Source organism: Rhinolophus sinicus, chromosome 1, assembly GCF_057876585.1.
Source record: "Rhinolophus sinicus isolate RSI-liver-muscle chromosome 1, RSI-T2T, whole genome shotgun sequence".
NCBI lineage: Eukaryota > Metazoa > Chordata > Mammalia > Chiroptera > Rhinolophidae > Rhinolophus > Rhinolophus sinicus.
In genome coordinates, this window is record NC_142501.1 from 27288205 (window position 1) to 27311633 (window position 23429).

At 36.8% G+C, this 23429-nt stretch overlaps 1 protein-coding gene across 2 annotated transcripts in view; it reads left to right on the plus strand.

Annotated features, from left to right (window-relative positions):
• LOC109435542 (killer cell lectin-like receptor subfamily F member 1) overlaps positions 1–23429 on the plus strand; it is a 39077-nt gene continuing 15648 nt past the window's right edge. Inside the window, exons 1-3 of one of the 2 annotated variants that reach the window (XM_088797888.1) lie at positions 1–2121; positions 21102–21193; positions 23028–23126. In XM_088797888.1, coding sequence (XP_088654014.1) covers positions 21136–21193; positions 23028–23126 — 157 coding nt within the window. In that variant the 5' untranslated portion in view covers positions 1–2121; positions 21102–21135. Of the gene's footprint in view, positions 2122–21066; positions 21194–23027; positions 23127–23429 lie in introns of those variants that run through there. The other variant, XM_019713483.3, reaches the window with a different exon arrangement.

The window sequence follows — 23429 nt, forward strand, 5'->3', positions numbered from 1 at the left end:
TGGATCCTGGATTGTGACCATCACAATATGTTTTTCTTTGCAGATTGTTCTGCTCTTTAGCCATGTTTCATCTTTCATTGACACTATTATTAGCACGTTTCCTGGTAAGGCTTCCTCTCTGTTAAGCAGTATTGAGTTGCAGAGACATCTGCTAACAAAATGCAAATAAGATGAGAAGATTGTCAGTATGGTGTGCCTTGAGCAAAATTGTGAAGAATGCATACTTTTCGATTGCCCTTCAACACTGACCCTTCAGTATTCTTCCCAGTTTCTAGTACTCACTTTGAAACTGATGCTCCAATCCTGCCTCTGCTGTCCTCTACTTGACCCACCCTTTTCAACAATGTCTGTGTATGATTTCTCTCTATCATTAGCCAGTCCATTCAAACTCACTTGTCTTATGCCCTATTCCCTAGGAGCTTGGCTCTCTGGAAAGAATAAACCAATCAATGGTCTCAAGCTAACTGATTTAACTCCTAAATAAGTTGGCAGAAAGCAGAACCTAGAAAAGGGATCCCTTGAACCGATTAGGATCTCTCTCTCTCTCTCTCTCTCTCTCTCTCTCTCTCTCTCTCTCTCTCTTCACTAAATCTGTTTCTGATAAGGTAAACAGTAACCTCCATTTCATGAAAATACAGAGTATTTCCCGCACCACATGCAACTACCTTCTCCCTAATTCTGGATGGTGGTCGTGAGGAGGTGGGACCAGGTTCTGAGCTCCAGGCAGGAAAATGATTCAGGGTAGGTAAAGGCTTCCCAGCTCCTAGAGAGCTCTTGGGAACCCCGCCCACAAGGCAGAGGAGGCACTGGGATATGCTATTACAGAGACGCTGTCACTTCCTCCACTTAGGTGCAGACACCAGGAGGGACAAATGGGAGAAGCAGCAGGAGAGTGGATGCAGAGCCCCACAGGATGATGGACAGGATGTTCCCACGCACCCACCCATCCCACCCCTACCGCATTTCCTCCCCCTACCACCCTGCTTCCCTCCTGCCATTGCAGAAGAGAAAACAAAACAAACCTAAAGCTGGTGCACTACTTCCTTCACCTGAGATCAAATGCATTCTTTTGTTGACAGTTCTGTAGAATTCTCTCCTTCCATCATGAAACAGAAGAAAATATCATAAAGACATTGATCTCTCTACTGGGGATATTATCAGATCTACCACGTATTCTCCTCTCAGTAAACCTATAATGGACTTGCTGATGTTCCCATATGAACAATATCATTAAATCTTCAAGCTACACAGTTGATCTGCAGCCGGGTGTAAAGAATCTCATTATCTCTAAGCCAAATACTCCAATTGGGATGTTGGAGGTGGAGAATACTATTTAAAAGTAAGTTTTGTATTATAAAAGACACTACACCTATAATAAGGAAAACTGAAAGGAGTGATGAATTTAAGAAAACCCAGAAGTCCTGTAACTGGGTGGGTTGAGGTAGTGCTACCTCAGTCCAGAAGGGGCACCTTTTGTAATTCTTTAGCTCAGAAGAGATACCTTTATATATCTCCTCCCTCCCTCTCCCTCCCCCACCACTGCCAACATCCCAGTGCTTTTTCTCATGTGTACAAAGTACACGACCACATGGTTATCAGTGGTCTGTCTCAGCCCCTCAGAGTTCACAGGGATTGATCTCAGAGTTAAATTCTCCACTCATGTCTGGCAAGATAGCTTCAAACTGTGGGCCCCTTGGTGGCTTACTTGAAAGAAGTACATTAACAGTCATACCTTAAAACTCAAGAGGCAGGGGGTTGATTATGGAATCTCAGCTTGTAGTACTGGGAAGACTCCTCTGACTTTGTTCAGAAGGCAAGTTACCTTGGGGCTGGCCCGGTGGCTCAGGTGGTTAGAGCTCCATGCTCCTAACTCCGAAGGCCGACCGTTGGATTCCCATAAGGGCCAGTGGGCTCTCAACCACAAGGTTGCCAGTTTAATTCCTCGAGTCCTGCAAGGGATGGTGGGCAGCACCCCCTGCAGCTAGCAACAGGCAACTTGACCTGGAGGTGAGCTGTGCCCTCCACAACTAAGACTGAAAAGACAACAACCTGAAGCTGAATGGCACACTCCACAACTAAGATTGAAAGGACAACAACTTGACTTGGAAAAAAGTCCTGGAAGTACACTCTGTTCCCCAATAAATTCCTGTTCCCCTTCCCCAATAAAATCTTAAAAAAAAAAAAAAAAAAAAAAAGTTGGCAAGATACCTTGCCAACGTCACTAGCAGATAGACCTGGAACCAGGCGCAAGAACCAGGCTTCCTGGTGAGCATGCTTGACTCTGCTTATTTCCTCAGTGAGCCTGGGCAAGCTACTGAACTTCTTTGTACTTCAATTTTATCTTCCGTATAATGGGGGAGGGGGAATTGTGTAGCTGTCATCTACAGATAGTTTTCTTTTACTCTGAAGCTTGTCTGAAGGGTCTGCAATTACTTAGAAGTCAGGGTTTGTGTCTTCAATGAAGAAGGAACACCTCAGAACCTCATAGAAAAGGACGGCACCAAGGACCTCAAACTGCTGGGGATAAACTTCAGAGGCTTTGCTTGGATGATGTTCAGACCTTGCAAGGGTGCTGATCAGAATTTTCAGAACACTTTTTAGTTGAGAAACAAGACAACTTCATGAGACTGCTAACCCAAATGGAATTAGAATTAATGGCATGAGTAAATGAACTGATGAGGTCAATTTTACTGTGGTTGTTTGGAATACTGTAAGTGTTGTTTTAATGTTTGATTTTTCTGGATCTATAATGGAGCCCTTTTTCTTTTTAAGTTACGTATAACTGTTACCAATCTAATACTGTATTCTTTAGTAAACATAAGTGAAACATTTAAAAATGATATCTGATTTTTACTGCCTGCTTTCTTTCCAAATTCACAACTTATTATTCTATTTTTCATGGTGACATAGTTATTTACAAAGGTTTAAAAGAAAAAGAAAAGAAAGAAAAAAGAAAACCCAGATGACAATAGTTACAATATAACATGTTCCTGTCATATGCAGCAAATGGGAATTTGATCAACACACCCTGCTGTTGAGGGATTATCAATCTCAGGAACCTCTCTACTCAAACCTCTTAATGATCTGGGATGAAAAGAATGGTATGTAATAGATATTAACAAAGAGTCGTGCCAGATATCACAAAACCTAAACAATATGAAGGAGGAAGAAAATAAAGGTGTTTTCAGCTTTTGCCAAAGAAGAAAACACAGACGCAATCTGCAAGGGCCCCTTCAATTCTTCTCATAAGTAAGTCTTGTCTGACTTTGATGCGGCTCAATATAATTTTCAAACTCTGTATTTGAAACTCCTGCCATCAGATGCACCTGAAAAGACATGAGATCCATTGCCTCCAATGCTGGAGTCTCCGGTTGCCCCACAGGAACTTGGCCACACCCAAAGGAGACCAGATTTTTGTGTAGTGAATTCTGAGTATTGATGAAACAAATTAGGTCTCTCTGAAGCAGGTATAGTGAGAATGGAACGAGGAGCTCCTGAAAGCTACTCCCCATCCTTAGAAAATGCATCTTTGAGAAGAACAAAGAAAAAAGCACCATCTCCATCCTCTGAAATATTTCCCATATCAAAGCCTGGAGAAAAGCCAGGAATGCTCTGCAGTCAGTTGAAGCTGTTGATACAAACAGCACTCAGAAGCAAACTGCTGAAAAGCTACCCAACCCAGATGCCTGCTCTGGCCCTGGGTTCCCCAGTCATGAACAGTGCCTTGCCACCACACTGACAGATGAGACTTCTATCTGATTGCCCAGAAATAACTGATGCAGACATTGTTGGCTTCCCTGGCTGAGTTTTTTGATTAAGTTGCATACTCTACATGGTGACTTTGACAAAAGGACAAATTTGGCTTATATTTGTATGGTATGTTAATAACTAAGTGAACATATATCTGATATTTACTACCTCACTGCTACGCTGTAATCAGAAATGTTTATATGTTAAATGTTTGTGAGGTACATGCGTTATGCTAAAAGAAGGATCAAGAAAACTAGTGAGTCAAAATGTGTTTAGTTTAACCCTGATTTTCAATGTAAATCACTTAGGATGTAAGACATCTTATATTTTTTGTATAATTACAAAATCAGTGTCAAGCTAATGGGATGCTCATATTATTTTAATATTTTGTTAACATGTGACACTTGGGTTTTTATATCTTTAGAACTTAAATTGCACAAGAATTTCAAGTAAATATTTTATGTATACAATTATGCCATTATTGTTTCACAAATATTACATATTCTATGATTCTATGTGCCAGAAGACTTAAAGAACTTCCTATGAAAATGGTGCTACATTGTGACAGTTATTTCACAGTTGATATGTAGAATGGAATAAGTGTTAGTTTATGTTCATTTGGAAAAAAAAAATTGAAGACTGGAACATTTTAGAGAGACAACCAAGATAGCACAGTAGGTAAACACTGTGTTTACCTTCTCTCACAACCTCAAAAAAAAATTACAACCAATCTACAAAACAACCATTGTTGAGAATAACCTAAAATCAAGCTGAACTGAAGCCTTTCAACTAAGGACTTGAGAAAGAAACCACCTCTATACTGGTAGGAAGTGCAGAGATGCGGAATGGGCTGATCGTACACCTGTATGTGACCATTAAAGCTCAGGAGGGCTATTTCGGCTGTGGGGGTCCCCATTCACCCCATAAAGGAGTGAGAGATACCAGCCCCACCCAAGCCCAGGGTTCCAGTGCTGGGGAGAGGAGTCCCCATAATTTTGGTTGTGAAAAACAGCAGAGATTGTAACTGAGTGAGACAGTGCGGCTGCACTCACAGGCGCTCCTCTTAAAGGGACTGCATGCAGATTTACCCACCAATGGAATCACTCACTCTGAGCTCCAGCGCTGGGGCAGCAGCTGGAAAGGAGGCAGGGACATATGGTAGAGAACTGAGTTGTCTGGCTTGGGATGGGGGCTGGAGAGGGAGCTTTCTCATGGACGGAGGAACTGGTGGAGACCATTGTTCCTTTGTTAAGCCCTCCTACTTCCTGACGCACAAACACAGGTGGCCGCCATTTCTGTCTCCACCATTTGTTTGCCCCACCCTAGTGATTTGAGACCTGGCCCTGCCCAACTTTCGGGCACACCCAGGCTGCTTTCCGTGGCTGCTTGCCTTGGCTCAAGTCGCACTTTCCTAGAGTCTCTCTAAGGTTCATGGAAGCCAGACAAGCAGCATCTCGCTTGAGCATGTCACGTGCCTCTGGCTGAGCAGCCTTAAACCAGCACTAGTGGCAGCCGGCCTTGGATCATGGCTTGGCCTCTTAGAGGCACTTCCAAACACAGCACAGGTGGCAGACATCTGCGAATCTCTTCCTGGGTCCTGCTGGGTGGCCCTGAGTCAGGCACAGGCTGTGGCTGAGCCGACCTACAGCAGATCCCCTCCAAGGTGGTCCTGCAGCAGGCACCCACAAGTGGCCAGCTTCAAAATGAGCTGGAGCATCACCTAGCTGTCTCCAAGTACGACACATCCAAGGGGCAGATTGGGTAGGCACCAGGGTCCTGCTGAGGCTGATCCTGCTCTGTAGGATCAGCCCCTGCACAACAACCCTTCCACTGTAGTCAAGGCCAGTCCTCACAACCAGTGAGACCAAGGGTCAGTCCCTCACATTGATGTGCAATTATCAACCAAGACTGAACTACAAGAGGAGGGCACACACAAACCACACAAGGGACGCACCTGGAGTATATGACTCAGGTGACCAGAAAGACTGCATCACTGAACCCCACAGCATGCCTACTACATAAGACTACTCTAGTAAGACCGAAAGACATAGCACCCCTATCTAATACATAGAAACAAACACAGGGAGGAAGGCAAAATGGGGAAACAAAGAAACATGTCCCAAATGAAAGAACAGAACAGAGCCCCAGGAAAAGAACTAGCAAAACAGAGATAAGCAATCTATCAGATGGAGAGTTCCAAACACTGATTATAAGAATACTGAATGATCTCATAAAAATGGACATGGAAACCATGAAAAAGAACTAGTCAGAAATAAAGGATACAATAATGGAATGAAAAATATATTACAGGGAATAAACAGAAGATTCGATGAAGCAAAGGATCCAACCAACAATGTAGAAAATAAGGTAGCAGAAAACACCCAACCAGAACAGCAAAAAGAAAAAAGAATCCAAAAAATTGAGGAGAGTTTAAGGGGCCTCCAGGACAATATCAAGCATACCAACATTCACATTATAGGGGTACCAGAAGGAGAAGAGAGAGAGCAAGGAATTGAAAACCTATTTGAAGAAATAATGACAGAAAACTTCCCTAACCTGGTGAAGGAAATGGACATACAAGCCCAGGAAGCACAGAGAGTTCCAAACAAGATAAACCTAAAGAGGCCCACACCAAGACATATCATAATTAAAATGCCAAGTTTAAATACAAAGAGATAATCTTAAAAGCAGCAAAAGAAAAGCAGTTAGTTAACTACAAGGGAGCCCCCATAAGACTGTCAGCTGATTTCTCAATAGAAACTTCGCAGGAAAGAAGGGAGTGACAGGAAATATTCCAAGTGATGAAAAGCAATGACATACAACCAAGATTGCTCTACCCAGCAAGGCTATCATTTAGAATTGAAGGACAGATAAGGAGCTTCCCAGACAAGAAAAAGCTAACGGAGTTCATCACCACCAAGCCAGTATTACAAAGATTCTTTGAAGAACTTCCTTAATATGGGTGGAGGGTTAAGGATGGGTGAAAGGGAAAGGAGTTAAGAAGAACAAATTGGGTGCTATACAGTAACCATGGGGATGTAGGTTATATAGAAATACAGTCAACAATACAGTCAACAATATTTTAATTCCTTTCATAAGTATACAGTCAACAATATTTTAATAACTAGGGATGGTGGCAGATAGGTTTTAGATCTATCAGGGTGATAGATGGGAATGGGGTTGGGGTCAGGGTGAAAATGATGAAGGCATTAAGAAATATAAATTGATAGTTAATACAGTATGGGGAGTATAATCAACAATGTTGTAAAGATCATGTCAGGTGCCAGATGGGCACTGGACTTATCAGGGTGATCACGTCATAGACTCTGTAGAGTCTATGCACTATACACCTGAAGTAGAATAATATTGAATGTCAACTATAACTAAATATATAGGTATATACAGTCACGGGATGTGGAGTACAACATAGGAAGTATAGTTAATGGAATTGTAACAGCTATATGAGATATCAGAGGAGTAGTAGCCTGGGGGGTGGGTTATCACTTTATGAGGGGTTCAAATGTTTAACTATTGCATTGCTTTGTACACCTGAAACTAATAAAATAAATTGTTCACACACAAAAAATTGAAGACTATTGGTAGTTCCAGAAATCCTGATTTTAACTATAGTAAAATGATAAAATTATTACATAATTTCACAATGGATGTCAGCCAAGATTTCTGGCAAATATCACAAACCTAGTCATTATGAAGGATAAAGAGAAAAAAGTTTTATATAAAATTTGGAATAGTAGCATCTGAAACTGCGTAGTAATTTAATTTATCATTTTATTAGAATTAAAGTCATGGTTTCTAGAATATATGTACATTAAAGCTAGAACTGTTAAGAGAAACAAAGCCTAATTTGCTAGCTTATTGATTTCATTATTAATCTATTATTTAGATTGAATAACATTCCACATAAATATATTGAATCATTATTTATATTTCCTGTTTTACTAATAATTTCCTGATGTCCTTTACCACAAATCTATTGGGATATTGATTTCTTTTTCTTTTTTGTGTCTGTTACTTAGAAATCTTGTTCTGTGGAACAGAAGGGGAATGCTAATGTGGAAGGACAGAGCATTAAGATTAAAGAAGGGCTTTTTCTAACTCAGAAAAACTTCCTCTTCAACCAAGTATAAATCTTTGGGAGGGATGTCATGAAGCAGTGATAAACAAAAAGAACAATTGTTTGGGCATCCAGATTGGCCAAAATGAATCTTAGCAAACAATGTATAGCTGATGTCACAGCCAGAGTCCCATCATATCCTATATAAGTTGTTCATATAAATAATGTATTATTTGCAGTAGTCACTGAAATATTTCAATATTTATTATTTTATTTTAAAATTTAGTTTTTTTTCATTTCTAGCGTTAAATATATTGAGGTTAAATAAATGTTTTTCTCATTAAACAATTTTCAATTTTTTTTTTTTTAGCTTGTAAGGACACTGCATTGGTAATCATAGAAAATTCCATTTAGATTCATAAACACATACATATTTCATTCATCTAGAATTTATTCATCTAGAATTTATAGTATAAAATAAAACTTTTCTTTTTGCAAAATTGTCACCCATTTGGCTCAACACATTTATTGAGTAATATGTTTATTCTCTATTGATTTATTTTGCCATCTTTAAAACAGATTTAATACTTTTGCATGAGATATATATTTATAGATTACCTATATTGTTTCATTTATATGTTTCTTATGTCAAATTCACACAAAAAAATGTTTAAGCTTTGAAACGTGTAATATCTGATGAGAATACCGAATCTACTCTGTTAACTCCTTTCAGAATTATCTTTGAAATTTTGTTGTTTATTCTCTTTATCTCACATATCCTGAACACTTGTTATTTAATATATTTTCAAATTTGGAGAGTTAACTGAAGTAAACATTTTTCAGGCAATACATTTCTTCTGTTTCTTCATATAATAATGTTTCTCTTCTGCACAAAAGATGTATTCATAAAATACGTATTTTTCTGTTTCCTCATCCTTGAATGGAGATATGTATGTTACTATCAAATGAGATACCATTAAATCTGAAAGGATTGCCCTCAGTTTTTGGATGTTTTGGTTAAAGAGTTGGCAACTTTCAGCGTACACATATCTAATATCAAACTGGCCAACAGTTTGGTCATACAATGATACTATAATTTCTAGTACTTGACAGTTACACCAAATGCTGCTATTTTTCTCCATGGGTAAGCCAAGTGGCTTCTCGAAGCCAGTGGAAGACCATGAAGTGTGCTTTTGGTTTAGAAGAGGAGGCATGCAGGGCACACAGGCCTGAGCCTCCTGTGTTACTGCTCTTGGCAGGACTCTAGACAATGCTGATGCTCCAAACCAGCAGTGATGCAAAGGGTCTTTTGCTGACCTCTGTCTTCCAGCTCTCTCTCAATGGACATATGGGCTACCTTCCATCCTCAATAGTGAGAATTCTGTGACCTAGTTATGCCCTCTATAGAGTTGTGGTGTAGTCAATGTGCGAAGGTCAATAGACTCTTCATCTCAAGCAGGGGCCCTGCCCTGGCCTCCTGTACTTTTCCTGATGTCATTTCTTACATTAGCGTAGCTTTTCTCATGTGTGCAGTTTCGCCCTCAGTTCTCCATGTCTATTTTAAAGACTGTCATTAGAAATGCTCAAAGCCTACTTTTTTTTTCCTTCAAATCCCTTCTTTGTTCTCTGTCATGGCTCAGGTGTGAAAACTCCTACTGGCCATTAAAGAACTTGTTTAATTCTATCCCATTGGTTGCCGTAGTTGTAGATATTCTGACATATTCATTCTAAAATTTAATTTATGGTACCATTCTGGTCTTTCCTCAAGTCATATGTATCACGGGGTATTTTAACAAGAGGTTGGAAAAAAAATAATCCTTTACCAGAAGTCTCTGCCATTTTTAGACATGTGCTGCTGTTTGTTTTAAAGGTCTCTACATGATCTCACTCTTGTAGCACTGCTCCCCTATTTTCAGGTTCTCTTTAAACATTGTCATCATAGCCAGTCTTGTTTCACTTCGATTGTAACCTCTACACTTCTTACAAACACATACACTGAAGAGGGCTACTGTTTATAATTGTCTTAAAAAGTATTGAGTTATAAATTGTTCATTGTTTGAAAACAAATTAACTGGAGTTCTTTTTATTCGACATCTGGAAGAAACCTGTTACCTTTATTCTAGACCAGCACTGTTGAATCAACTTTCTGCAATGATGGAAATGTTTTGTTATCAGTGCACCCAAAATTGTAGCCATTAACCACACGTGGCTATTGAGCACTTGAAGAGTGGCTAAATTTTAAAAAAAACGTTGTGTAATTATAATTAATTAAAATTTAAATAGTCACATGTGGTTAATAGCTACTATATTAGACAGCAGCTCTAGATATGTTTGGGATTTGGGCATTAAAGAATGTAGAGAAGAGTTTTTCACCATCAGTTTCTTTGTCATGAGTGGAGTGACAAAATCAACAAATATTTCAGAATAAACTCTTGGTTACTTCTTGTAAAAAAGTGATACATTTATAGATCATAAGCATTAATCAAATATTTGTTTATTTGTTATGCTCACACAAATTATCACCAAGCAAGGTATTATTATGAAAGGATTTACGTCAAAAGATCTGTGCTTGTGGTCAGTCAGAAGATACTGTATGGGATAAGTGGGAGACAGATAGTGAAAGAACAGAGCCTCAACAAAAATTCTCATTAGGAAAAACTATAGCAGGAAGTGTAACTGATGGTTGCAAGGATGGCTTTGGAGAGGAACAGGCAAGTGTGAGCCTTGGCTCGGCCACTATCAGCTGTGTGATATTAGCAAGTTATGCAGACTTTATGAGATTCATTTATTTTACTACTAAAGTAGGAATAGTAATAATAGTTCCATGCCTTTTAGGGTACATAGTACAAAGCCTGGGATAAAATAAATACTATACATGTTAACTTTTCATATAATTAACTCCTCCCGCATGTTCAAAGCGTAAAATTATACAAATTCAGAAAGATGTGAATGTTGAAAAAGAGCACCCCCGTATGCAGAAAAATTACTTTCATTATGGATAAGTAAATAGATCTTCAATCTTCCCAAATCCACAAGAAAGAGAAAAAATATAACTGTTTATTTACAGATGTCTGTGAATATAAGTTGGCACCACTGGGAGGCAGCATAATACCATACATTAAACAGGACTTTGGTACAGGAACAGATTTGGGTACAAGTCTTAGCTATATAATTCAATAATTCCGTTACTTTGAACAAACCATGTAACATTTTTAGGTCGAGTATTGAGTGGAAATAATGATGTCTGTTTTGACCACATCCCATGAGAGCTGTGAGAATCACTTCAGAATTGTGTTAAAGCATCTTTAACTTAAACGTATCACACAGGAAGTCCTCATTCTCCAAATTTTCATTCACAGAATTACTGCAGTTACTAGATTGTGTGAGAAAACAATAAATGTTAAAAGCAATGGACGAAAACTTATTCACTGATGAACTGACACAAAATTGGTTCCCACTCATCTTCCCTTTCCACTTGGCATTAATTAGCCTCTATCTCTGTCATGACATCAAGGACATTGTAAACTGTCTTTCACCAGCTGTCAGATGCTAAAACTTGGTAATATAGCACAAATATAATGTACTATGCAAATCAAAATTGCTCTAAAAATACTTAGGATTTTATGATAGCCATGAAACTAATAGAGATTTGTTTAAATCAAAAGCAAAATAGTCACTGACAAATGGGAGAATATCACAGTTGCACAAGTTAATGATTTAAATGTAGAAAACCAATAGAAATACTAAGGAGACTGATAGACGCATCAAAGGAGAATGAATTGAAGAACAAAGTATTAAGAGACACTCTTGGTAAAACTGAAATCTGGGAAGTATTCTTTAAAAAAAATGTGACGTTATATTATCATGTTACAAAAATCAAATGAAGTACAGTTGTGCTTTCGTGCTATTATAAAATTTTTTTGAAAAGTAGTGGCTCTCCAAAAATCTCAAACTTGATTCTTTTCTCATCCTAAGAACTAACTTCAAAACACACAATTGTAGCTTAAATTTTTTAAGTATATGATTACATTTATTTTCAAAAATATTTTGCTTTATTTTTCAAGAGGAAATCTACTTAACTGCCCCCCCCCCGCACCCCACCATTTATTATGAAATGGAGTCCTTCCTTAAGTCAGTTTATATAAGTGGCCTTTTTCTGGTACCAATTATTCTTGTACTTTGAGGACCCCTAGTACCTATTAAGTTGCTTTAGTTAAGAAAAAAATAAAATCAGATTTGGAAATTGCTAAAATAATTTCACATGATTAGGTACATACTTTATTTTTCTACTCTGTGGCTTTCAATCAACTGTGCCTCCCCCCACATTTACCCCTCTTCTGAATGAATGTATAGTTAAAGAAATAAAGTAAAAAACAACTTTTTGAATAATATGTGGTCAAAATATAAAATGCACAAGAAAAACAAAAGCCAGGAAAATTATAATAAAATTCAGAATATATGTATAAATAGTGACATTCTTCTCTAACACAGTATTATTTGCGAGGTTCAATTTTGTTGTCACATGTAGCTATGTAGATCATTAATTTTAATTACTACAATAGTAATTAAATTAATTTTCATTGGATGAACACTTGAAATATTTCCTGTTGATTGGGGTTTTAATGAAAACAGGTACAATGAGTACCATTTACCTGTCTCCTGGTGAATGTAATTACAAGTCTTTCACTAGTTTCTCTAGGAAAAAGACCGAAGGTAGAGTTTGTTGTTCCTTGGGAACGCTTATCTTCTACTTTATCAGTTAATACCAAACTGTTTTTCAAAATGGTTGTACGTTTCCACTCATGATGGATCATTGTTGCTGTTACTCCACAATTTCTTCGATATTTGGTAAGGTCAGAATGTGCTAATTTTTGCCAATCTAAAAGCTATATAATTATATTTCTTTTTTTTTAAATTTTATTTTATTAAATTTATTGGGGTGACAATTGTCAGCAAAACTACACAGATTTCAGGTGTACAACTCCGCACTACATCATCCATAAATCCCATTGTGTGTTCATCACCCAGAGTCAGTTCTCCTTCCATCACCATATATTCGATCCCCCTTACCCTCATCTCCCACCCCCCACCCCCCACTCCCCTTATATTTCTTGATGGTTAAAGTTCACATTGTTTTTTCTAAGTGTGACTGAGAATGATCACCTTTTTATATTGGTACTAGTTATCTAGATATACTCTTCTTGTGAAATCCTTTTCAAGTATCTTGCCCAATTTTGCTTGTGTGTAGTCTATATCCTATATTTTGTTTATTTATTTTTTTAAAATACATTTGGATACTAGTCCACTGTCTATTGTAAGTGTTACAAATGTATTTTTTGATTTTACATCTGTATTCACCAGGGATACTGGCCTGTAGTTTTCTTTTCTTGTAGTGTCCTTATATGGCTTTGATATCGGAGTAAAGATGGCCTCACAAAATGAGTTTGGGAGTATTCCTTCCTCTTCAATTTTTTGGAATAGTTTGAGAAGAGTTAGCATTGATTCTTCTTTAACTGTTTGGTAGAACACCTCAGGCTCCTGAGGTACACAGCGCTGACAACTGCATAGTCCTTGGTGAGTGCTGTAAAGGTCCTCAGTGGCTGCAAAAGCTGTTGGGGTTTTCAGTGGCATCCAGCAGCTAGGAACCATGGCAAGCAGAGATTGTGGCTATAGACAGTGGTGTGCACACACTTGGCTGCTGGGGCCATCTGCAGGCCCCTGTGCAGTGGCAGGGGCCAGTTGCAGACATGTACATAGTAGTGGGGGCCAGGGCCAGCAGCAAGAGTGGGGCCCAGATGCAGGTACACTGGCAGTAGTGGGAGCCCTGGCTGTTGGCAAGCACTGCTGGGTCTTAGCTGGGAGCACAGCAGTGGAGGCTGGTGTTGAAATTCAGGCTGGGGCATGCAAACACACAGCTGGAGGGTTAGCTACAGGGGAGTCCTGTGGTGCAGGTCAGCAATAGGAGCCAGAGTTGCTCCTTTGGTGTCCACAAGCAGGTGTGAGGGCCTTTGTTGTCCGTGTGCACTTCCATGGCGACAGGATTGTCCATGAGTGCGCACACATCGATGGAAGCCAGTGATGGGAGCCAGTGATGGGAGTCAAGCAGGTGGTGCTCAGGTGCACAGCCGGAAGGGTTAGCTCTGAGTGCACACATTGGTGGGAGACATTCATGGGGATCTAGGCTGGCTTTGCAGTCATGCAGCCACAGAGGCCTGGCTGGCTGCCTGTGCTGGTCCTCAGCTCCAGCAAGGTCAGAGAGGGGAAGAGGAAGCCGGGGAGGACTCAGGAGGCTAGGGTGTGTCAACCTGAAAATCTGTGGGATGCAAATCAGTGGGTTTGTGGTGGTTGAGCTGGCCCTTGTTTGTTTCAGTGGCAAAGGCTGCTGGAGTTCTCTGCAGAGCAGGTCACTGGGAATTGCAGTCACTTCTGCCGTGTGGTTGATACTAGTAGCTGCTGCTGTTCTTCCTTGTCCTAGCCAACTTTATAATGCTCAGCTTTGCTGGTTTCTGACAGGGTGAAACCAAAGGACGCTCACTACACTCTTTGTTTCCCAGCGAGGGGAACTCTTTCTCGCAGGGGGTTCCCTCTTGGTGCTAATAACGTCATCCTGAGGGAACAGGATGATGCAATCAAAGGAAGGTGTTCTTTTTCCCTTTTTTAATGCAGTCATTCTCTCATTTTTCCCCCACCGTGTTACTGAAGTTTCTTAAGTGAATGCCAGATCTGTCCCAGAGCTGTTTTTGTTACGTGATAGCTGTCTGATTGTTGATTTTTGCGGGAGGACTGAGGCTAGGGTCTCCTATGCTGCCATTTAAGTGACCAGGTCTCTGTTTTCTTACTATCTATGAGTTGACGGCCATTCCCAGCTTTTAGAAGCTGCTGCCTTTCTTGGCTTACTGGTCCCTTCCTCAATCATCAATGCCAGAAAAGGGTGGGCTGAGTTCTTTGGCTCCTTTTCACATTCTATCTTTTCTCTCATCGTCACTCACTTTCAAGGACTCAAGTTATTAGATTAGGTCCATCCAGATGATCTCTGATAATCTCTTAACCTCAATTATATCTGCAAAATCACTTTTACCACAGAAGATAACATATTCACATGTTCCAGGGATTAGGGTATGGACATCATTGCAGGGAGGGGATTATTTTGCCTACCTCAGCAGGTATTTTTACTGCCTCTCATTAAACTTTTATTATTTTCCCTCTTCTTGCATGTGTATTTTTGTTTTCTGATTTATTCTTATGAATTTTATATTTTTAATGTCATTTACATTGAAAATGATCTACCTACTTTTTCTTTTTCTTTTTTTAATTTGGCAAATTCCTTCAACTATTTGTTTCTGCCACAGTATTTCCTCTGGAATCCCTTCCTGCTTCCCTGCAGCAGATTTAGGAACCCTTTCACATATTCCAATCATGTTTAATTCATGCCACCACTAGATCACTCTCAGTTGGAGAGGTGTTTATTTTCAGCCTCTCTCTCTGTCAATTTACTATGTGAATTCCTTTAAAACAAGAGCTCAGTTTTTTTTTATCTTTATAGCCTCAATTCCCAAGATAATACCTGGCACGTAGTAGATACTGATTAAATATTGTAAGTATTTATTTGAATGGATAAAAACTGTGTTTTCCTATGTGAAAATCTTAAAGTTTTATTATTTTCCCTCTTTAGCTCTAGCACGTATGTTTATGAGGCAAAACCCCAAAAACGTTTTAGTTCTATTAGTTTATGGTTTATTTTCAATTGCATTATTTTTTTCATCAGCACACACACACACACACACACACACACACACACACAACAAACAAATAAAAGAAATTTTTACAATGTATGGTTAATTGCAGTGACCAAATCCTGTGTAGTTTCTGATTAAACTCTGCTTTTCTCTGATGATCAGGTAGAGATAAAATCAAGTTACAGGAGATGTTATCTTTCCTTTTCACAGAAATTGTACCTAATCTCTGACGAGATTTTCCTTTCTTTAATACTGCAATAATTGATTCTTTCATTCAGAATTAGTATTGTTTCAAAAATGACCACATAATTATCTTTCATAAAATCATTCAGGCTATGTAGTAATGACCAAAGAACACAACTGAGGTTATCTGTGCTTGTTTACTAAGAAAAAAATATATAAATTAGTAAGTCTGTTGTTCATTTCTGACCTGAGACTTACAGACCCATAGATTTTTTTTTCTTAAAACTATAAGACATTGCTGTTATGTGTCTAAATTTGAATAAACATGTTCAGTAAAGTAAAAAAAGTGCATATATTTCTGTCTTATCCTATATATTTCCTCACTATAGACCAATAATTAAAAACAGTCGTTCTATCTGTGTGATGTGAATTTGTATTCATCGAAGAAAAACAGGTAACAGATATTTTTAATAAGTTTATGAGAGGAAAGACATTTATTCCAACTAACTTATTTATAGGGCATGAAACCAATTTTAATATATAAACAGGTATCAAACTCTCCCATCATCTGAATAAAATTTTAAGAAGTGAAGTAAAATAAATAAATGAATGGAACATTATTTCAATGTTGAAACAGTAGTATGGTGAATTTTTCAGGTCTCAAATTATAGATAAACAGTCATAAAGAGGAACAATTGGATCTTTACCTTCTCTGCATATTCTGATATCTAATACAAATTCAGAGAGTCTCTTGATAAATTTACGTGGGCTCAGCACATCTTTAATTGATCTGGGCTCCTATTCTATTACTTCTTCTACATAAACCATTAGTCACACCTTTTGATTTCTCCTCCAGAACTAAAAAGTTTCTCTAACTACTTAGGTTATACATTCTTACACTTTATAAGTCACTTTTTTATTCTCAAGCGCAGCACATTAGTCTCTCCTGCATTTGTTTTCTCTTCCTCTCTGCAGTTAGTTCTTCATCACAAATAGAGACATATCTTTCCCACACTGCAATGACCTCAAAAAGCATTGGTTAATAGCTTTATATTGATATTAATTTATTTTATTATTTTGATTAGTTTACCTCTCAAAATAGTGTTTCCTCAGTAATATGTAATTAGGAGGATATTTTTCTTGGTTGAACCAAATTCAGAGTAGGTGTTTAAAAAGATGATTATTCACACAATACTTGGTAAAATTTCTCATGGATTAAAGTGCAATTAACTAAAGACTATTGGGTGGTATAGAATGGATATCTTTGAGAAAAAAATTGAGAAGTTATATAGCCACATATTTTAAGAGTTCAGTCTCTGCATCAGACTGCGTAGATCCGAATTCTAGTTCCAATGCTACATTAAGTAACATGTTCTTTCTGCCAATCCGTTTCCTCTATAAAATGAGGATGATAACCCTCATAGAGTGGTTTGAATTTTAAATGAAGTAACATGTATCCCTTTAATATTATAAATACTCAGCGCAATTTATAAAGTATTTATTATTTAAATAAATGATATCAATCATAAAAACATTTATTTTTTATTATTTCTAATTAGGTGAATATCTATCTCATCTTTTTCATTTCCTGGCTCCAATTATAAGTGTATTTATGTAATCAAACTACACTTTGCATCATCTGAGTTTATCAACCCCATTGTGTATTTGTTTATTTTACACATATATTTTCTTAACGCTACATTTGTCAGCATTCTGTTAGGTGATGTAAATCCATGTAAATCCAGATGAAAACGAAACTATCCTTAATAGTTACACAGGTTAACTCCCATATCCATAAGGTAAGTGCAAGGATAAAAAATTTCATACATTACTGAATAATCTTGAGATCACCCTTAGCTTTTTACTCTGATCTTTTCATTATTGTAAATTCTATTGCAATAATATTGTTATCATTTCCTTTCTTTTTAGGCCACTATTTTTTTTCCTCACTAATTTGCCATATTCTATCTTCTATCCCCCTCTACTCCCTTCCAGCCCCTTGGAGAATAATCTCTTCATGTATACATGCTGTTGAAGGAACTCCTTTTTTAATTCCAAACATCTTTTTCATAGCAATAATTCTGATAATATACTTGTCTCCCAAGCTGTCAATTTGCTGCTTCATATTTACTTTTATGTATGCTGGTCTAAATTATTTTTTTTTCGTGCTGAATTTGAAACAAATGAGGAAACCACAGGTCATACATGATAAAGTTTTTGGTTGACCATAGTCTTCAAAATATGATAAAAAAATGCCATAACCAGTGCTGAAGGAAATAAGGTGCCAGCAAAGGAAGAGACTGTGGTACTTTCCACAGTTAATTTTCTTTGATGTAGAAAAACTATTTAGTCACCTGCGCACAACTCTTAGCAGAGTGAACCAAATGTTCCTAGAATTCAAAACATAAAATAATTCATATTCTATGTACCAAGGATATTTAAGTTCTTTATCTACATGTGTTTTTTCTACTGTCACAGTAGAAATAATACCCAACCACTTATACTCTGGAATCCATCTCCTATGCAAAAACTATTTCTGCAATTAATCTCCCACTCTCTTGCAGTATCAATTTTCCCCTTTTCACGGATTCATTTCCATTACCGTCAAAATGCTCTAGGACCCACCATATAAACAAAAAATATCATCTCCCCTGACCATACATATTTCTCTAGCTACTATCCCATTGTTCTTCTCCCCTTCAGAGTAGACTTATCAATACATTTGGCTAAGTACACACTCTCAAGTTCTTTGCTTTCTGCTCTCTGTTCTAAAAATATAGCATGTCAAGGGATCTAGACCAGTCAACATAAGGCTGAGGAAGAACATAGTTGGAGGACTCACACTACCTGATTTTAAGACTTATTATAAAGCTAAAGTAATCAGGACAGCAAGGTATTGGTGAACAACTAGACACATAAATAAATGGAGTCTCCAAAAGTAGATCCATTTCAATATAGTTAACTCATTTTTGAAAAAGATACAATGGCAATTAAATAGAGAAAAGATGTATAATATATACATGTATTGTATATATTATATGACATATATAATATACATAATATATATATATACACACACAAATGGTGCTGGAAACATTGGATGTCCATGTATTTAAAAAAAAAGAACCTAGACATACACTTCACATTTTCAATAAGAAATAACTCAAAAAATTATAGAACTAATTTATAAATGCAAAACTCTAAAACTTCTAGAATAAAACAAGAGAAAATTTGCATAACCTTGATTTGGTGAGAAGTTTTTAGATACAACACCCAAAGTACGATCCATGAAATAAAATGGTGGATTTCATTTAAATTAAAAACTTTGCTCTGCTAAAAACACCTTTAAGAGAATGAAAAGATGATCTAGACACTACTAGAAAATATTTGAAAACACATATCTGATAAAAGAACTTGTATTCAGAAGAACTCAATACTTAACAGTAAGAAAACAAACAAGTTAATGGGAAATTTTGGTAAAAGATCTGAAAAAACACTTTATCAAAGAAAATATTTAGGTGGACATTTAGCACATGAAACAATGTTCAACATCATTTGTCTTTAGGGAAATGCAAATTAAAACAATGAAATATCACTAGACATCTATTAGATTGCCAAAATCCAAAAAACTGACAAGGCCAATTGCTGGTGAGGCTGGGGAGCAACAGGAACTCTCATTCATTTATTGTTGGTGGGAATGCAAAATGGTATGGCTACTTTGAAAGGCAGTTTGACAGTTTCTTACAACACTCAACATAGTCTACCATATGATCTAGCAACTATCCTCTTATTTACCTAACTGATTTGAAAACTTATATCCACGCAAAAACCTGAACACGAATGTTTAGGGCAGATTTATTCATAATTGTCCCAAACTGGAAGCAGCGAAATTGTCCTTCTATAGGTGAATGGATAAGCAAACTGTGATACATTCATATGATGAAAACAGCAAAAAAAAAGGAATAAGCTATCCAGTCACAAAAATATATGGATAAATCTTGAATCTTAAATTTCATATTGATAAAAGCCATTCTGAACAGGCTATGTTCCATATAATTTCATTTATATGATATCTGGATAAGGCAAAACTGCAGAGAAAGTAAACATTGTTAGGGTTTGAGAGTACGGTTGAAAAGTGAAGCATAGGGGATTTTTTTTTAGGGCAGTGAACCTATTCTGTGTAATATTATAATGGTGGATTTACGACATTATGCATTAATCAAAACCCATAGAACTTCATGGCAGAAAGAGAGAATCTTAACATATGCAAATAAAAACCATTTTGGAGGCTGTAGGCCCCCAATATGGAATGTAGAAACTGCCAGAAAAATCTGATTATATTGAAAATGTATGAAACAGCTTCACTGAAGGGTGCAGAGATAAAGTTTGTTGATCTAAGCAACCTTAGAAATGCGTAGTCTTAACTGTAAGACTAATGACAAAAGGAAAAATACAGAAGCATTGCAGTTGATAAAGTAATTTCCCACAAGGTATGGGATACAATTCTGAAACCACTAAATATGTATACTGGAATTGAACAATTAAGTAAATGAGTGGTGATGGTGGTAGTCATGTTTCTTACTATTGGAGTGGGAGAGTATAGAAATGCAAGGGAGGAGACTAGCATGATCCATATTGTAATGTATTAGAGTTGGAGACATTAATATGAACTCATCAAGCCAACTGAAAGCATTCCCAGTGGGCACAACTGGAACAATCTGAGCAACAAAATAAATAAAATAGTATTGAATTATAACTCAAAATATAAAATAACTGTGAATGAGATTTTAGGGACAAAGATGATTTAATAAATGAATGGGAGACTAGACAAATATCCCCTGCAGAAGAGCACCAAAAACAAGGAAAGTGAGAAAGTTTCACAGCAAAGAATTTTCTAAGGAGACCTGAAGACTAAATGTAGTGTGATATTCTGAATAGGATCCTTAAATAAAAAAGGCATTAGATAAAAACTAAGAAACAAGTACTAGGTAAAAGGTGAACAAATTTTAGTTAATTATAATGTATCACTGTTGATTTATTAATTTTGACAAATGTACCATACTAATGTAACATGATAATAATAGGAAAAGTTGGGTGTTGGGTATATCGGAACTCTCTCTACTATCTTCACAATTTTTCTGTGAATCTAAAACTATCCTACAAAAAAAAAGTTTATTTAAAAAATAGTTTCCCTTACTCTTTAATACTTTTCCCTTACTCTTTAAAACCACCATATCCTTTGTGGTTTTACCACTTTAGGGTTTGTTTCAGTGACACAAGCCACAATCAAACTCTGCTTTTGATTAGGTGATGTCTTTCTTTCCATCTAATTCAAAGATGGATTATTCTATTTACAGGGTGTTTGGACAGGTGCAAAATACAGAGAGCTCCATGAAGCAGAAGCCAACTAAGCATCCCTATCATTGCCGACACAAGTGGACATGCAAAGGTAGGAATCCGTAACTCTCCATTTGATCACAGATTATATAGCTAGGATTTTCTGTGGGTCTTTTAATCCTAGATTTTTAATGAGAGCTTTTAAGAATATGAACTAGAGTCTTTTATCCAGAAAATTTGTTATCTTGTTTTGAAATAATATGCTTACATAGATGTTTCCCAGCAAGACTTTATGGTTTCCTATCCCTTTAACCTTTATATCCAACCCAGTTCCTGCATGTAGTTACATATTTATAAATACTGTTAAATAGAATGCAATGGATCATTTCGACTTTATCTGGGTTGAAGATTGTGAAGGTGTTATAATGCTTGTTTTATTGAAGCACTGTATATAATTATTAGTATCTGAATTTTGTTTTATGACTTGGTAAATATACATTTACTTCACACAACATTTGGTAAGATGGCTATAATATTCAATCTTGCTTATGTTTCTCCATTGGACAGTCATTTTTATTATTATTTGGTTATTTTGGTACCACTTATATTTTACCTTCCTGAGCTTCAATCCCACTAGATATTATCTGTGTAATTCAGTCAAGATGTAAATAAAGGTAAATGACAAATTATTTGTGGAAATATTTTGACTAACCAGTTGATCAACTAATATCCACCTATTGACTGTTATATGAATTATAGTTTTGAAACAGAAGTATTAAGATAAGAAGGGAACTCCAAAAAAACAAACAACCCAATTAAAAAATGGGCAGAGGACATGAAGAGACATTTTTCTAAAAAGGACACACAGATGGCAAACAGACATATGAAGAAATGTTCAACCTCACTAACCATTAGAGAAATGCAAATAAAAACCACAATGAGATACCACCTCACCCCAGTCAGGATGGCTATCATCAATAAATCAACAAACAACAAGTGCTGGCGTGGATGCGGAGAAAAGGGAACGCTGGTGCACTGTTGGTGGGAATGCAGATTGGTGCAGCCACTATGGAAAACAGTTTGGAGATATCTCAAAAATCTGAAAATGGAACTACCTTATGATCCAGCAATCCCACTCCTAGGTATCTATCCGGAGAAATCCAAAACTCCAATTCAAAAATCTTTATGCACTCCTATGTTTATTGCAGCACTATATACAATAGCCAAGACCTGGAAACAACCGAAATGCCCATCAGTAGATGACTGGATTAAGAAACTGTGGTACATTTATACAATGGAGTATTACGCAGCCATAAAGAAGAAAGAAATCTTACCATTTGCAACAACATGGATGGACCTAGAGAACATTATGTTAAGTGAAATAAGTCAGAAAGAGAAAGACAAATACCATATGATCTCACTTATATGTGGAATCTAAAGAAAAGAATAAGTGAATGAACTAATCAGAAACAGTTTTGGAAACATGGAGGAAAAACTGAGGGTTGCTAGATGGGCAGGGGGGTGGGGATAAGGGGAAGGTGAGAGGTTTTGGGAACGTACAGAGGGATAGTGGATGGGGGGAGGGGGGTTCACACAGTGTGAGGGATATAAATGATAAATGTCTAAGTTTTGCTTTGTCTTGTGCACCTGAAACTGATTAATAAAAAAAAAAAAAAAAAAAAAAAAAAAAAAAAAAAAAAAAAGATAAGAAGGGTATTTAATAAATAGTAAATAAAGCATATTGGCCTTTTATTTAGAATCTATAAATATGATTCTTTAAAGATAATTAAATATATGTTCATGTCAAGGTAATTTTGGTAGAGATGGTAGATTTCTTCCCCCATTTTAAGTCATTGTGTACCTTCAGAATTTACATTTCTATGACACATTTTCAAGTTCATTTAAAATGTTGCAATGTTTCAGAAGAAAAAAATTAATCATTACAGATTACCCTGAATGTCCAAAATGGCATCAGACTGCTCTGAGACTGACCAGCATCGCCCTGGTTCTACTGGTTGCCACAGTGATAGGATTAACTATTTGGGGTGAGTAGATTGAAAGTTATATGTTTGACTATATATATTTCCTTTAGAGTTTACCTTTGTTTCTCTAACTTTTACAGAATCATTTTATATTTGCCTGATATTTTCTTTCACCATTATTTTAATTACATTGGCACTAAATGACATGGTTTGTGATTTCATTAATAATTAGAAGTTTTTCCCTGTACAGAGGAGGAAACAAACTTGTTAATTTATAAAGTCATAATTTTAACTAATTGGTAAATGGTGTGGGTTTGGCAGTCACATCTATGAACTGAAGTTTTATATTTTGGTGAAAGCACTTAG